The sequence below is a fragment of the Loxodonta africana genome, chromosome 17, assembly GCF_030014295.1.
Source record: "Loxodonta africana isolate mLoxAfr1 chromosome 17, mLoxAfr1.hap2, whole genome shotgun sequence".
Taxonomy (NCBI): Eukaryota; Metazoa; Chordata; class Mammalia; order Proboscidea; family Elephantidae; genus Loxodonta; species Loxodonta africana.
The window spans coordinates 66,289,136-66,305,433 of NC_087358.1; the positions used below are offsets into that span (position 1 = coordinate 66,289,136).

Below are 16,298 nucleotides of genomic sequence, written 5' to 3' on the forward strand. Positions count from 1 at the left end.
AACCCATAGAAAAATAGATTTTGTTAAAATTATTACATTATTACAATTTAATTTTTCCAAGTGCTTTTATTAACAACAGTGTATTTTCTCAAGTAGATGCTTTTTGAAATGACATAAATTAACTTAGTTGAGGACAGTGATAGAAAAATTTGGTCAGAGGGAATTAGGAAATAACCCAGGCCAGCGAACTGCTGTTTTGGAAGACATTCCCAAGAGGTTAGGTGAACAAGCTAACAACAGAAGCTTATTTTCTTCTTCTTCAATATAATTTTTATTTTTTAAATCAAACACAAGCGTTTAGTTCAGCAGATGAAATAGTTGTTACTGTTATTATAAGGAAAATCAGTCATCCCTGATCCCATCTTTTTCCTTCCCTGCCCTTCACCCCTAGACTCACCTAGTCACCTCTTTCAGCAGTTCCCTTCTTGTGTTGGAGTCCATATCTTTAACTGACATGCCTGAGCTATTCTTCTTGGGTTTTCCATTTTAGCTATTATCTCTGGATTTCCTACTATTCAATATAAGTGTTCAGGACTCATATCAACCCTCTTACATATATCTCCCTTCCCCCTAACCTCCCAAAATAGTTACGACCACCCTGTTTAAAACTGCAAGTCCCGTATTCCTCACAGTATTGGCCCTCCCTATCCCTCCCTCTTCTTTGCATTGTTTTTCTCCCTCAACCCATTTCCATCGAGTCGATTCTGACTCATAGTAACCCCACATGACAGAGTATAACTGCCCCATAGGGTTTCCAAGGAGCAGCTGGTGGATTCCAACTGCCGACCCCTTGGTTAGCAGCCAAGTTTGTAATCACTGTGCCAGCAGGGCTCCATTTTTCTCCATAGCACTTAATGTATAATTATACACTTACCATACATTGAGTAGTTTACTTATTTTGTTTAATATCTGGCTGTTTCTCTACAATGTAAGCTCCATGAAGGCAAGTTACATAATGATTTTATTCATTAATATTATCTCCTGCACATAGTAAATGTTTAATACTTCTCAAATGAAATAATAATCTTAATTATAATTAATAATTACATTTAAACTATAATAAAAGTACTATTTAAATTATCATAAAATGTAAATGCAAACAACCCACACAGTGATCTGTGGGTACATTTCCTTTCTTGTACGTTTTTTTTTGTTTTTCTTAGAGAACATAATTGACTTAAAAAAAAAAGTACTGTTTTCTATGTGTTCATCATTTGTTCTGTCCCCAGACATTCTAATACTATCATTTAAATCATTATCAGTGTGACTGCACTAGAAAATCAATTCTATAATTTTCTTTTCTTGAAGACATTTCTCCTGGAGTCTTGTGTCTTCCAGCTCCAATCTGGACAGCTTGTTCTCTAGGTCTGCTGAATAGCCAGTATGCTGGGACTTCCTTTCACCATCATCTTGGAATTTTGTTTGCCTCTCTCTCATTATCAGATACCTTGTTCTTAATTTAACTCCACATTTTGGTGAAGCCCATCCTCCAGTATGTTCCTGCAGAAAAATCATGGAAAGTAACATTTAGAGACCATGTATGCTTGAATATGTCTTTATTCTACCCTCACAATTTATTGATAATTTGGCTGGGTATAGAATTCCACGTTAAATCATTTTCTTCAGGAATTTGAAAGCAATGCTTCATTGTCTTATGCTTTTCTGTTTGCATTTTAGATCCATCACTTTTTTATTCCTTATCCTTCACATATAACCTATGCTTTTTTTTTGAAAGGTTTTTTTTTCCAGTTCTAAACACCAAATTATATACTTTTGTGAGGCTCTTGTTTTTTAATTCAATGTTTTAAATCATGTCCTTCAATTCTGATAATTGTTTTTTATACTATTATTCTGAAAATTTTGTCTCTTCTATTTTTTTCATTCTTTTTCTGGAACTGTAGCTCATATTGGACCTTCTAAATTTTTTCTCTGATTTCTTGACTTCTTTCTCCTGTCTTTTTTGTTTGCTTCTTTTTGTGCTGTCTAATAAGGTACCCTAATTGTAATGCTTTTTAATTGTAATGTTAGGGCTCCTCCCTTTCTTGTTTCATGGATGCAGTAACTTCTCTCATCTTTCATATTAATTACAGGTAGTACCCAACTTACGACAGGCCTCTGTTCTGAGCTCTTTTATCTCTACCAATAAGTGTGCAGAGGCACCCCACTCCACCTGTAAGCTTCAGCTCAAAGGTACTCAGCTTTCTCCTCCACAGGCCAGGAATCCCACTGTGCCGTCTCATGCTTGCCTCTCCTGCCACCATTTCTCTCTGTCTTCGGTGTTACAGCTCTGTCTCCTGGGTCCAAGAGCTTCTCAGTGCAGGGATCCCAGGTCCAGAAGCCATGCTCTCTGTTCCTGGCAGTTCTTCCTTGGTGGTGGTGAGATCCTTTCTCTGCTTTGGAATTGGCTCTCTTTTAAGGCAAAACTGACCAGTCCCCTTGGTGGGCCATGTGATGGTTAAGGTTGTGTGTCCACTTAGGTAGGCCATGATTCTCAGTGGTTTCACCGTTATGATGTAGTTTGGCAGTCGTATGATGTGATCACTTCCATGATGAGATTTGATATAATGTGATCACCTCCATGATGGGATCAGATGTGAGTACCAGTCAGTTGAAATGGAGTTTCCCTGGGCGTGTGGCCTGCACTGAATATGAGTGAACATTCTGGCAAGGCTCCTGGGCTTTTGCTTGCTCTGGATCCTGCAGCTGGCTCCTGTTCATCTGACCTCCAGTTCTTGGGACTTGAGCTAGCAGCTTACCTGCGGTCTTACCTGCCAATCTTGGGATTGCAGCCTATGAGCAAGAGCCCTGCTCTCTGCCCTGCCAGTCTTGGGTCAGCAGCCCCTGTGGCTACATGAATGAGGAGAAGCTGCTCTCCTAACCCACAGACTTGGACATTCTAGCCTTTGCAACCATATGAGCCATTTCCTTGATATAAGTCTCTCTCTCTATATATTTATACGCTATACTGGTTTTGCTTCTCTAAAGAACCCAGCCTAAGACAGGTCACAGTTGCCTTATTTGCACAGTTCCACTCAATCACTTGGTAAGAGGTACAACACCATAGCTAGAAAGACCACACAAAAGCAATCTATTGCACCACACACATATATATTTCCTTTATTGTTTAGCTTTTTATCATTTAGTTTCTCACTTGTATATGTCTTATCTCCTCTTCTGGATGGTGAGAACTCAGTCAAGATAAAGGTCATATTTTGTATTACTTTGAGTCTTGCACAGCATCAAGCACAGTGTCTTTTAGTAGAAATTTATTCAATATTGACTCAATGTTTCCTTCATTTCAGCACTTCCCATTGTGAATGGTGCCGAGGGCCCATGTTTGGTGAAGGTTTTCGCATTATCCGATCCTTCGATGCTTTTGGAATAACGCAGTTTCCTGTTATGTTTCATGTCTGTTCTTCTGCTTGCTATGGACAAGTGAAGCAAAGCAGTTAAGTTTTTGATACTAATTCTGGTAAAAAAAAAAAAAAAGTAATTGTTATGAGTTGACAAGAGAATGAGAGTCTATTATTCCCACTGTAAAAGCCAATAACGTCTGTGTAGCTAGTAATTCATCTCTTTGAGAAGACACGTTCTGTGTGGAAGACATAAATGTCTTCTCATCTGAATCCTCTGTATAATCCGAGCACCTTATGAAAGTCTGCGATTGTTAGCAAATTGTTGCAGAAAAAGTACTCAAGAAGAATTTGTAAGGGTCCTTAGATTTCAATCAAGATCCAGAAAATTTCTTTCAGTGCATTTTTACTATAAAAAGAAAAATGTTAGAATTCTTCACAAAAAAGGACTTTATCTTACAACTAGTCTTTCCATGCATCCATTCTAAGTGAGGAGATAAACATGTAAATGTCACCTGTAGGGTTTGTGGCTCATACAAAGTCATGCATCCATGTTCTCAGTGATTGTGAATTTCTGTGAAAATCTGCCCACGGCCAGCCATCCCAATTTTGAATTGCTTTGGGGAATAAAAGATTGATTTCAGGCCCAATTTTAGTTGTTTGACTTCATTACCCAAGCTCTTAGAAAACTGGTACAATCCCCAACAGCTACCTTGACCCTCATCTCATTCAACTGAGATCCTGGGCATTGTCCTGATCCCACAGGCTGGTACCAGCATTCACCAAGGCCTTTAGTAATAGCATGACAAGAAAATGAAGCAAAATTTACAAAATTACACTGAAAAGCTTCATGCAAATACAAGAGAATTTGAGGCTTTAAAAATTAATGTTTAGTGAGAGTAATGTGAAAGAGCATTTTGATATGACAATTTTAAAATGACATGTAACTGCTTCATAATAGCATACCTTTTGCGTAGTTATCTTAAATCTAAAGCATCATTGCTAATTAGATTTTGTGAAGTGAAATAATTTAAGTATGTAATGCTATCTTATCATCAGAAAGTCAGAAAATACACACTGTATCAGGTTTGTGTGTATCATTTAATAATATCATTTAAATCAAAGATTAAATAAACCAGGCGGAATAATTTTTCTGACTGCTGATTTCAATAAATTGAGATACTTACATTCCCCTTGAGACTTGGTTTGATTTTAAGCAGGAATAGGTAAACTTTGCCTAAGAAGTATGCACTGTATTCTCCAGCAAAAGAATAAAATTATTTGCAATAGGAGAACTGCCATATCACATGTGTAATCCAGAAGGGGATATTTATAGTAAGATAACAAATAAATTCATTAAACATATACCACAATTAGAAAACAAGATAAAAAACAAGATTAAATACTAGAGACATGTAGTCTATTAATAATCACCCTGGTCCCTGACATACTTCTTGGGGGAAGAAATATATATATTCATTCATTCAGGAAATGTTGGCTTTGAGTTTGAGTAACTGGGTGGTGTCATATTCAGATAGGAATAAACAAGAATAGGTTTCAAGGGAAATGACGGTATCTTAGAGACATTGCAAATTTCAGGTATACAAAAATCACGATCTCATTATTTTATTTTCCCATGGTTAGAGTAAACCCTGAAATCTAAGTGATTTCTTACAGAGTTTTAAAAAATAAAAGTGTGTTTTTTAGACATGAAGGTTAGACATATTTATTACAGAAATAGTAGAAAATACAATTAAGCCTAAGAAGTAAAATCCAAAACTCCTCATAATCTCACTAAAAAAAAAAAAACAAAAACCAAACCGATTGCTGTCGAGTTGATTCCAACTCAAAGCGACCCTATGGGACAGAGTAGAACTGCCCCATAGGGTTTCCAAGGAGTGCCTGGTGGATTTGAACTGCCAACCTTTTGGTCAACAGCCATAGCTCTTAACCACTACTCCACCAGGGTTTCTGTAATCTCACTATCCAATGAAAACCAGATATAATTTTGACATGTAGATATGTGTAGGCACACACACATTTATATAACATATTAGTCTTTTTAAAAACTGGGATTATCTGCCACATACCACACAGAAAAGTTAATGTGAAAATAGTCTGTGATAAGTTAAAAATGTATACTATAAACCCTTAAAGCCAACCCCCTAAAAAAGGTATAACTAATAAGCCAAAAATAAATAAATAAATGAAATCATTAAAAAATACTCAGTTTAAAAGGAAGAAGATGAAGAAGGGGGAGGGGAACAAATAACAGATTGGACTAATCAAAAACAAATAGGACGATGACGGATTTAAATCCAGCCATATCAATAATCATGTTAATGTAAATTGTCTAAACACTCCAGTTTGAAGGACAGAATTCGTAAGATTGGATTAAAAAACAGCTCTCAAGTATATGCTGTCTGCAAAAAAAAAATTGGGTTTCAGCTCCTGGGAAGGTTAGGCATTTATGAGAAATAGAAACTGAGGTTTCGGATTGCTAATATGGGGCTCAGCATGAGTGACTCTGTTTTGGGCTGAGTTAAAGTCATGTTAAAGGAGCCCTGGTGGCGCAGCGGTTACGGGCTGGCTGCTAACCAAAAGGTCAGTGGTTTGAACCCACCAGCTGCTCCTCAGGAAAAAGATGTAGCAGTTTGCTTCTGTAAAGATTACAGCCTTGGAAACTCCATGGGACAGCTCTACTCTGTCCTATAGGGTTGCTATGAGTCGGAAGGACTCGACAACAGGTTAACACCCACCTACTCATTTGTTCTTGTTTTCTTTTTCTCACAAGGCAGAAATGAGAATTTGAGGCAACACAAATGAAGGTATTACTAAGACAGGGAGCAAAGGCCCTGAGATCGGAGGGTACCTGTTTGAGAAATAGCGAAGAGACTGGTGTGGTTAGAGGAGAAGCAAGTAAAAGATAGTCTATACTATCAGGGAGGCAATAGGGGGTTGAGTGTGGAACCTAGAGACTTAGTAAGACAAGGAACAGAGGGGCCCCCAAATCTGCAAACCAAGTAACAAGCAATGGACCAGGGCTCAGAAACAAAGCCATTCCCCAGAACAATAATAGCTCACAAACTTCTTTAAAGTTGCCTTTCAGAAGCAGCTGGAGAAAACCAGGCCCAGGGACATGCACAGAACATCCACCTGTGACCACTGTGTGACCTTCCACCAGGGGCAGTGAGGGGCTGCAGCCCCAGCTGGGGAATCGAACCCGGGGAGTGAAAGACTGTGCAGGGCAACATCCCATAATAAGTCCTGTTTTTTTTTTTACTAACCCCAGGGGCCTCCAGGACAACGGCCATCTTGGAAAACTGCTGTGCACACACCTTAGTTAACATATCCCCGCCTTTGTCTATGAATAAACATAAATCTTTTCCTGCCCAAGAACTTTTAGAAACTCAGGCCTGTCATTTGTTCTGTGAGATGAGGGTAAGTGTTGCTCTAGGCCCTCCTCATTTCCGCTTGCAAGCCTCTTCAATAAAGCTTTGCTCATGTGGGGAAAAAAAAAGAAACTCCTGTTAAACACAAAAATGCTAATGGATTAAAAGCAAAAAGATAGTATGGTGGTTAGTCTTATCTGTAAACGTGACGAAGCTGTGTTGTTGTTGTTGTTAGCTGCTGTCAAGTCGACTCTGACTTGTGATGCATAATACATAATACAGCAGAGCAGATGACCTTATGAACAATGAAATATTGCCCAGTTCTGCATCATCTTCACAATTGCCAGCATGTTTTTTTTTTTTGAGTGCATCATTTCTGCTATTGTGATCTTACCAAGGATCTCCCTTCGCTTTGCTGGCCCTCTCCTTCACCAAACACAATATCTCCCTCGAGCAACTGGTCTTTCCTGATGACATGTCCAAAGCAAGTGAGTGAGACACTGTTCAGTTGTGATCTGTCAGGTTTTCATTGGCTCATTTTCAGAAGTAGATATCCAGGTCTTTCCTCCTAGTCTGTCTTAGTCTGGAAGCTCAACTGAAACCTGTTTACCATGGGTGACCCTGCAACATACCTTCCAGCATCATAATAACATGCAATCACCACACTACCACAGACTGACAGATGGATCATGGGCTAAGCTATAGAACCTAGTTATTTAATCAAATGCTAACACAGGTGCCATGAGTGAAGTTATTTTGTAAGTGTGGTTAACATCTACAATCAATTGCCTCTAAGTCAAGGAGATGACTTGATAATGTGGGTGGGCTTAATCAAATCTGTTGAAGGCTTTAAGAACAAAAACTGAGGTTTCCTGGAGAAGAAGAAATTCTACGTCAAGACTGTAGCATAAGGGAGGTGGAGCCAACATGGCACTATAGATAGAAGCACCGCACCGTCCCTCCACAGCAAAGACTTTAAAAGCTAAGTAAAATAGAGACAAATGTCAATCTTGGAACCCTAAGCATCAAGTGAAGACATAAATAACTCAACCAAGCACCGAACAGAATAAGGAACTGACAGAACAGACAGCGAGGAGAGATATGGCGTGGAGGTCCCCTGTCACCTAACACGGCATGGATTCACCATCTTGGACTCCTCGGCCACCAAGAATGGTGGACAGGGAGTATGGGTAGACAGCATCAAAGAGCTCCCAGCAGGAGACAGAGCACCTGGTAACCAGCGATACATGCTTTCCCACCTCCCACCCTTCTTCCCTCTGCTTGGCCTCCACTGTTTCCTGACAGGCCAAGTGTCACTCGGCCAGGGAGGTGCCAGCTCCTTGCCACTTGGATTCGCCCTGCTCACACCAGTCGGCTCCTTCAGTGCCTTTTTTGTTGTTGCTTTTTTCAGCTTCTTTTAGTTTCTTCTCTCTTTCTCACCTCCTTCCCTTCTTTTCTCTTGAACACCTGGCTCTGTGTGCCATCTCTGCTCCTTCTCGACAGGCTGTGAAGTGCTGCTCAGGTTGGAAACCACTTCCCCATCTGTACCACCACACTGGTGGGATGGCTGGGGGCATTTTTTTTTTTTTTTCTTTTTCTTCATTTCTCAGTTTCTTATCTCTCTCTACTTTCTTTTCCTGTCTCTTGCATACCTGGCACTGTGTGCCATCTCTGCCCCTTCTAGATGGGCTGTGCAGTGTCACTCAGCTTCGAAGCCACTTCCAGTCTGTGCCACCAAGTCACTGGACTCCTTTAGGGATTTTTTTTTCTTTTCTCCATTTCTTCTCTCTCTCTACCATCCTTCCCTTCTTGTCTCCTGAACATCTGGCCCCATGTGCCATCTCTGTTCCTTCTTGACAGGCTGTGCAGTGCCACTCGGCTGGGGACCTGCCTTCCAGTGGGCTCCCTTGCGGCATTTTTTTCTTTTCCTCAGTTTTTTGTCTCTCTCTACTTGCCTTCCTCTCAACCACTTTGCATTTTTTTCCTTTGGTTTCTTGTCTCTCTTTACATTCCCTCCATTCCTTTCTACTGATGACCTAACTGCACGTGCCTTTCTCTCTCCTTTATTTGTAAGTCTAGTTTCTTATCTCCCTGGCCCGTCCTTCCTTTCCTTTCTCCTGCCCACCTAGCTGTGTGTGCCCTACCTTTCTCTTCTGGACAGGCTGTGCCTCACCACCTGGCTGGAAAGTCACTGGCACACGACTTCCCAGGTCTGCACCACTCCAATGGCAGGCTCCCTCAGCACTTTTTTTTTGGCTCCTGTTTCTCTCCTTTCTCTTCTTTCCCACACCCACTTAGCTGCACACATCACAGTCCCTCCCTTCCTCCTGCTTATTAGCACTGTGAGCTATGCATTGCACTCCTGCATAGCACAGCTAGAGTCTACTGGAACCTGCCTTGCTGTGACCCCTGGCCCCGCCCTGTCAGCCCCAGTACATGCCACAAATGACCCATCCCAGCCCCTCCCCTTCTGTTGGACCTACCCTGCTGCACCATAGCTAAACAACTGGCTCTGCCATTGGACAAGGTGGTGAGAAGTACTGTGCCCACAGATGAGCAAATAACAAAGAACACCCACCCATTTGCTCAGACATAACCAAAAAAAAAAAAAAAAAGCAGGATGAAACAAAAAAATCTACAATCAGCTAGTGAAAAAAAAAACTACTAAATGTCCTGAAGAGAGCAGACCATATCAAAACATAAAAAAGTGGGGGGGGGGGGCACAGAATGGTTCTAGTAGGCATTCAAATAAAACACTGGATGATCTTCCAGTAGAAGAAAAGGCACTGGAACTATGTGATAAGGAATTCAAATCTTTAACATGCAGAGCTATCTAAGAATTGAAGGAAAAAGCTGACAAAAATGAGGAAAAAATAGCCAAAATCATGGAAAAGACAGACAAAATCATGGAAGAGTCAGATAAAAAAAAAAAAAAAAAAGAATTCAGGAAAATAATACAGGCATAAAATGTCAAAATAAAATCACAACTAGAAATCATACAAAAATAGCAATTAGAAATCCAAAAGATAAACAAGATTTGAGAAATGGTCAATGTCATAGAGGTTTGAGGAGCAGGTTTAAAACAATGGAAGACAGGATCAGAGAAAGTGAACACAAATACTTGGATACCACTTCGTTTGAGGAAAAATCAGAGAAAAGAATGAAGAAATCCTGAGAATGATGTAGGATACAATCAGAAGCAAAAATATGCAAGTGATTGGAGTTCCAGAACAGGGGTGGAAAACAGAAAAAGAAACAAGATCATTTAAGAATTGCTGACAGAAAACTTCCCTAATATCATGAAAGATGAAAATCTGATCATCCAAGAAGCTCAACAAACCCCATATAGGAGAGACCCCAAAGAAAATCACCAAGGCATATCATAATTGCATTCGCTAGAACCAAAGACCAAAAAAAAAAAAGAATCCTGAGAACAGCTCGAGAAAAATGAAAAGTCACATACAGAGGGGAAACAGTAAGACTAAGCTCTGATTACCAGTCAGAAATCATAAAAGCAAGAAGGCAATGGGATGACATATATAAAACCTTGAAAGAAAAAAACTGCCAACCAAGAATAATATATCCTGCAAAGCTCTCCCTCAAATATGATGGTGAAATTAGGACATTTCCGGATAAACAGAAATTAAGGGAATATGTAAAAACCAAACCACACTTAAAAAAAAGAAAATAACAAATATTGTAGAGGCTGTAGGAAGACTGGAACTCTTATACACTGCCGGTGGGAACGCAAAATCAAACAACCATTTTGGAAAAAGATATGGCGCTTCCTTAAAAGCTAGAAATAGAAATACCATATGATCCAACAATTCCACTCCTAGGAATACATCCTAGAGAAATAAGAGCCATCACATGAATAGACATATGAACGTTCATGTTCACTGCAGCACTGTTCACAATAGCAAAAAGATGGAAACAACCCAGATGCTCATCAACAGAGGAATGGATAAGCAAACTATGGTACATAGACACAATGGAGTACTACACAACAATAAAGAACAATGATGAATCTGCAAAATGTCTCACAACATGGATGAATCTGGAGGGCATTATGCTGAGTGAAATAAGTCAATCACACAAGGACAAATATTGTATGAGTCGACTACTATAAAAACTCATGAAAAGGTTTACACACAAAAAGAAACCATATTTGATGGTTACAAAGGAGGGGAAGGGTGGGGATGGAAAATTACTAAATAGACAATAGATAAGTGATAACTTTGTTTAAGGATAAGACAGTACACAATACTGGGAAAGCCAACAACTTGTACAAGGCAAGGTCATAGAAGCTCCATAGGCACATTGAAACTCCCTGAGGAACCCAACCAGTTACTGCCCTAAGGACTATGGGGACCATGGTCTCAGGGAACATCTAGCTCAACTGGCATGACAGAGTTTATAAAGAAAATGTTCTACATTCTGCTTTGGTGTGCAGTGTCTGGGGTCTTAAAATCTTGTGAGTGGCCATCTAAGATACTCCACTGGCTTCATCCCATCTGGAGCAAGAGAGAATGAAGAAAACCAAAGATACAAGGGAAAGACTAGTCCAAAGGACTAACGGACCACAACTACTGCAGTCTCTACCAGACTGAGTCCAGTGCAACTAGACAGGTGTTCAGCTACCAGCACTGACTGCTCTGACAGGGATCACAATAGAGGCCCAGGACAGAGCTGGAGAAAAATGGAGAACAAAATTCTAACTCACAAAAAAATACCAGATTTACTGGCCTGACAGAGACTGGAGAAACCCCAAGAGTATGGTCCCTGGCCACCTTTTTAGCCCAGTGATGAAGTCACTCCTGAAGTTCACCCTTCAGCCAAAGATTAGACAGACCCGTAAAATAAAATTGGACTAATGGGCACACCAGCCCAGGGCCATGGACTAGAAGGCAGGAGGGCACAGGAAAGCTGGTAATGGGGAACTGAAGGTAGAGAAGAGGAGAGTGTTGACATGTCATGGGGTTGGTAACCAATGTCACAAACCAATCTGTGTACTAATTGTTTAATGAGAAGCTAGTTTGTTCTGTAAACCTTCATCTAAAGTACAATTATAAAAAAATAATTAAAAAAAAAAAAAAAAAAAGACAGCAGCATAAAATCCTTCCTTAGTTTCCAGCCTGCCTGTCTGTTCGGCAGATTTCAGAATGGTCAGGTTCTCTGGAGAACACTGACTGCTACATATGGGAAATGTTATACCATGCTAATACTAATCAAACTGAATGAGAATGAAGAGGCGCAATCACCACCAGTTCTAGAAGTATTAAAAGGACAACAGGGAATATTATGAACGACATTGTTAGTAAATATAACAACTCTGATAAGATGGTAATTTTCTTGAAAGATGCAAGTTTAAAGGCTCATTTACTACATAAAACCCATTGCCATCCAGTCGATTCCAACTCATAGTGACCCTATAGGACAGAATAGAACTACCCATAGGGTTCCAAAGAATGGCTGGTGGATTCGAACTGCTGATCTTTTGGTTAGCAGCCAAGTTTTTAGACAATCTGAAAAGCCCTAGATCTATTTTTAAATTGAAATTTTAGTTAAAACCCTACCCACAAAACTCCTGGCCGACATAGCTTCACCGAGAAATTCTACCAAACTTTCAAGAAAGAAATACCTATTCTGTCCAAACTCTTCCAAAAAATTGAAGAAGAGAAAATACTTCACAATTCATTTTGTAAGTCCAGTTTATCCTGATACTAAATCCAGGCAAAGATATTACAACAGAAGAACTATAAACCAATACCTCCCATGTATAAATAAAAAAATTCTAAACAAAATTTTAGCAAATTAAATATAACAACATATTAAAAAAGTGTTACATCATGACCAAATGGGGATTATCTCAGGAATACAGGGCTGGTTTAACATTCAAAAATCAATCCATGTAACTCACTACATTAACAAACTAAAAATGGAATACCATGTGATCACGTCAGTAGACTGAGAAAAAGCATCTGACAAAACCCTTCATAAAAACTCTCAGTAAACTTGGGACAGAAAAGAACCTCCTCAAGTTAATCAAGGGCATATATGAGAAATCCACGTCCAGTATCAAACTGATTGATGAGAGACTGAGTGCTTTCTGTTTAAAATCAGGCACAAGATATGGTTGCCCGCTCTCGCCACTTCCATTCTACATTGTGGTGGAGGTTCAAGCCAGTGCAATCAGGCAGTAAAAAGAAATAAAAGGCTCCCATACTGGAAAGGAAGAAGCAAAACTCTCCATTGACAGACAATATGATCATCTATATAGACAATCTGGTGAAATTTACAAAAAAGCTACTAGTGAGTTTAACAAGGTCACAGGACACAAGATCATTATACAAAAATAAATCGTATTTCTATAAAGCCCCGGTCGTGCAACGGTTAAGAGCTCTGTTGCTAACCAAAAGGTCAGCAGTTCAAATCTACCAGCTACTCCTTGGAAATCACATGGGGCAGCTCTACTGTGTCCTATAGGGTCGCTGTGAGTCTGAATCTACTGTATGGGAATGGGTTAGCAACAACTGAAAATTGAAATAAAAACAATATGACTTAAAATAATATAAAAATATGAATACTTAGGGATAAATCTGACAAACAATTTGAAAGACCTGTTCACTGAAAACTACAAAATATTTCTGAGATAAAGGCCTAAAAAAAAAAAATTTTTTTTTTTTTTAATGGAGAGATATATCTTGTTCATGGATTGGAAGACAATATTGTTGAGATGTCAATTCTATCCAAACTGATCTATAGATTCAGTACAATTCCAAAGTACCGAAAATCGCTAAAACAAACAGGGCTAACACTACCAATGGTTGCACTTTGGTCATTTCCCTGGAGAAAAGTCACCCAATCTCTTCTGAGAATGTAAAGGTATTCTGGTGGCCATGTGGAGAAGGGGACTGAGCTGGGTCTCAGCATTTGGCATCATATTGAAAGTTAATTCCTATTTCAGTATGATGGATTCGCCCTCCACTGTGCCTGGTAACTCCCGCTTCTAGACTTCTTGATTTACCCTCTCCAGACAACAAACCTACAGATTTCTGCCAACATAGTACTCAGCAGTGGTGAAGCATCTAGAGATTTCAATCTACTCAAATAGCTTTTGCTCTTTCTTCCATATTTTCCTTTCCCTCCCTCCCCTGCCCACCAATTCCAGGGAAAATTGATGCTGTTCAGTCTTGAGTCTTTTGAGGCTTCTGCTCTGTAAATTGTGTTGATTCCCAGCTGTCGTCACTGCCAGCTTATCTTCCAGCGGTCCAAGCCTTGTTAAATCAGCGCCATTTATCCTTCTGTTTTCAGCTTCCGAAACTGTGGTGCTATTGTTTTCTCTCTTCTTCTAGTCCTTCTGGAATTACACCCTTAGAAATTCCTTTTATAATTTTATTTGAGTTTGGAGAGAAAAATCAATTAGATGAGTGCACTTAATATGCCATTTATACCCAGAAACTCTTATCATTATTGCTGAGTAAAATAAGCAAAATACAGAACAGCATAGGATTATTTATGGTTTTCTTTTTAAGTGTGTTTATGCATGTATTTCTCATTTTGTGCATGTGATTATTGAATCTTGGTATCTGGGTTAAAAAAACACAATGCAGATATTAGCCAATGCATAAAAATTTGTATATACCTAACACATTTTATTCTGTTTTGTTTGTCTAAGAAAGATGAAATCAAAACCATAATTAAGGCTTTGACTTAAAATATACCATAAATAAAAGATAATTTTGTACTAGTCAACAAATGTTAGCTAGAAGAATGTTCTGCTGTATTAAACTTGTCCTGCAAAAAACAATTGACAATGGAATACTATGCAATGATAAAGAACAATGATGAATCTGGGAAACATCTCACAACATGGATGAATCTAGAGGGCATTATGCAGAGTGAAATAGGTCAATGACAAAAGGACAAATACTGTATGAGTCAGCTATTACAAAAACTCATGAAATGGTTTACACACAGAAAGAAACAATCTTTAATGGTTGGGGGTGGGGTGGGGAGGGAAGGACACTAATTAGATAGTAGGTAAGTCGTAACTTGGGTGAAGTGTAAGACAGTGCACAATACTGGGAAAGTCCGCACGACCCGACCAAGGCAAAGTCATAGAAGCTTCACAGACATATCCAAACTCCCTAAGGGATCAAGTTACTGGGCTGAGGGCTGGGGACCATGGTCTTGGGGGACAGCTAGCTCATAGTTTATAAAGAAAATGTTCTACATCCAATTGTGGTGAGTAGCATCTGGAGTCTTAAAAGGCTGCGATCTAAGATGTCTTCTAAGATACATGGACCAAAGGAAAATGAAGAAAACCAGAGACACAAGGGAAAGATTGAGGTCTCACAGAGACTGGAGAAACCCCAAGAGTAGAGCCCCCAGACACTGTTGTAACTCAGTACTAAAGTCACTCCCGAGGTTCAACCTTCAGCTCCACAGGGCTAACAACACCACACATGAGGAATGAGCTTCATAGTTCAATCATTTATACGAAACCAATGGGCACACCAGCCCAAGAGCAAAAATGAGAAGGCAGGAAGGCACAGGAAACTTGGATGAATGGGAACAGGGAACCTGGGGTGGAGAAGGGGAGAGGACTGACACATCGTGGGGTTGGCAACCAATGTCACAAAACAATTTGTGTATTAACTGTTCAGTGAGAAACCAATTTGCTCTGTCAACTTTCACCTAAAGTACACACACAAAAAAAGATAAAACAATTGAGCAATTGGTAATTAGAATTTCTCCTGATTGGCTCTTGGGAGAATATAAGTCAATGAGACTACGTTTTACTACCCCCACATCCCTCTGACATTACAAACTCGGTAGAGTAGACTCAGCCAGGAACAGAAAGAAATTCTGATGGGCAAGAGCTTGAATGTCAGTCCCGTACGGTTGGTTACACCCATTCAGTTCAGATGAAATTGGAGATGCAACCCTATCTCTTTTCCAATAGGAAACATGGGTACCTGTGCAGGCCTAGGTGTAGCCATTGTGCATCCATTGTAACCCCCACATCCAATGTAATTTCCAGAGGTTCCTTGTCCAAAACATTTCAATAAATAGGCTCTTTCCTTTCCTTATCTTTCATTCTCCCTCTCTCCCTCATTTCATTTCTTTCTTTCATCCTTTCAATATTTTCTCTCTCATTCCAGGTGTAGAGAATGTTTTAATTCAATTAAAACAAGTAGTTGAATTAGGGCAAATTGACATAGGCTGTCTGTAAAATACACAAGATAATCTCAAAGTCATTCCTGTAACAATGAATGTGTGTATCTTTGTATGTGTGTATCTATATACACACAGAAAAGGGCTGGAAGGAATGATCTGGGTGGTAAACAAGGGGGAATGGGACCTAGAGGTTGGGAATCTGGTCTTTCACTTTCTGTTACATGCCCTTATTATTTCAATTTTTAAATTATTTATTACTCATAAAAATAAGTTTTTAAAAATGTGTACAGGATCATATAATGGTGTCACTTTGCTTCTTTCTTCCTTCAACCATATATCACAAACATCTTCCCATGTTATTATATCCAAT

At 39.4% G+C, this 16,298-nt stretch overlaps 2 protein-coding genes across 3 annotated transcripts in view; one reads left to right on the forward strand and one right to left on the reverse strand.

The window, feature by feature from the left end:
- Window positions 1–3,690, forward strand: part of LRRC63 (leucine rich repeat containing 63) — a 75,629-nt gene extending 71,939 nt beyond the window's left edge. The window contains exon 9 of the mRNA XM_003412668.4: window positions 3,303–3,690. Within this exon, the coding sequence (XP_003412716.2) occupies window positions 3,303–3,453 (151 nt within the window). The 3' untranslated portion in view covers window positions 3,454–3,690. The remainder of the gene's footprint in view (window positions 1–3,302) is intronic.
- The window catches only part of RUBCNL (rubicon like autophagy enhancer), a 163,188-nt gene continuing 148,030 nt past the window's right edge, over window positions 1,141–16,298 (reverse strand). Inside the window, exon 11 of one of the 2 annotated variants that reach the window (XM_064270116.1) lies at window positions 1,141–1,500. In XM_064270116.1, the coding sequence (XP_064126186.1) occupies window positions 1,273–1,500 (228 nt within the window). In that variant the 3' untranslated portion in view covers window positions 1,141–1,272. The remainder of the gene's footprint in view (window positions 1,501–16,298) is intronic. The other variant, XM_064270119.1, reaches the window with a different exon arrangement.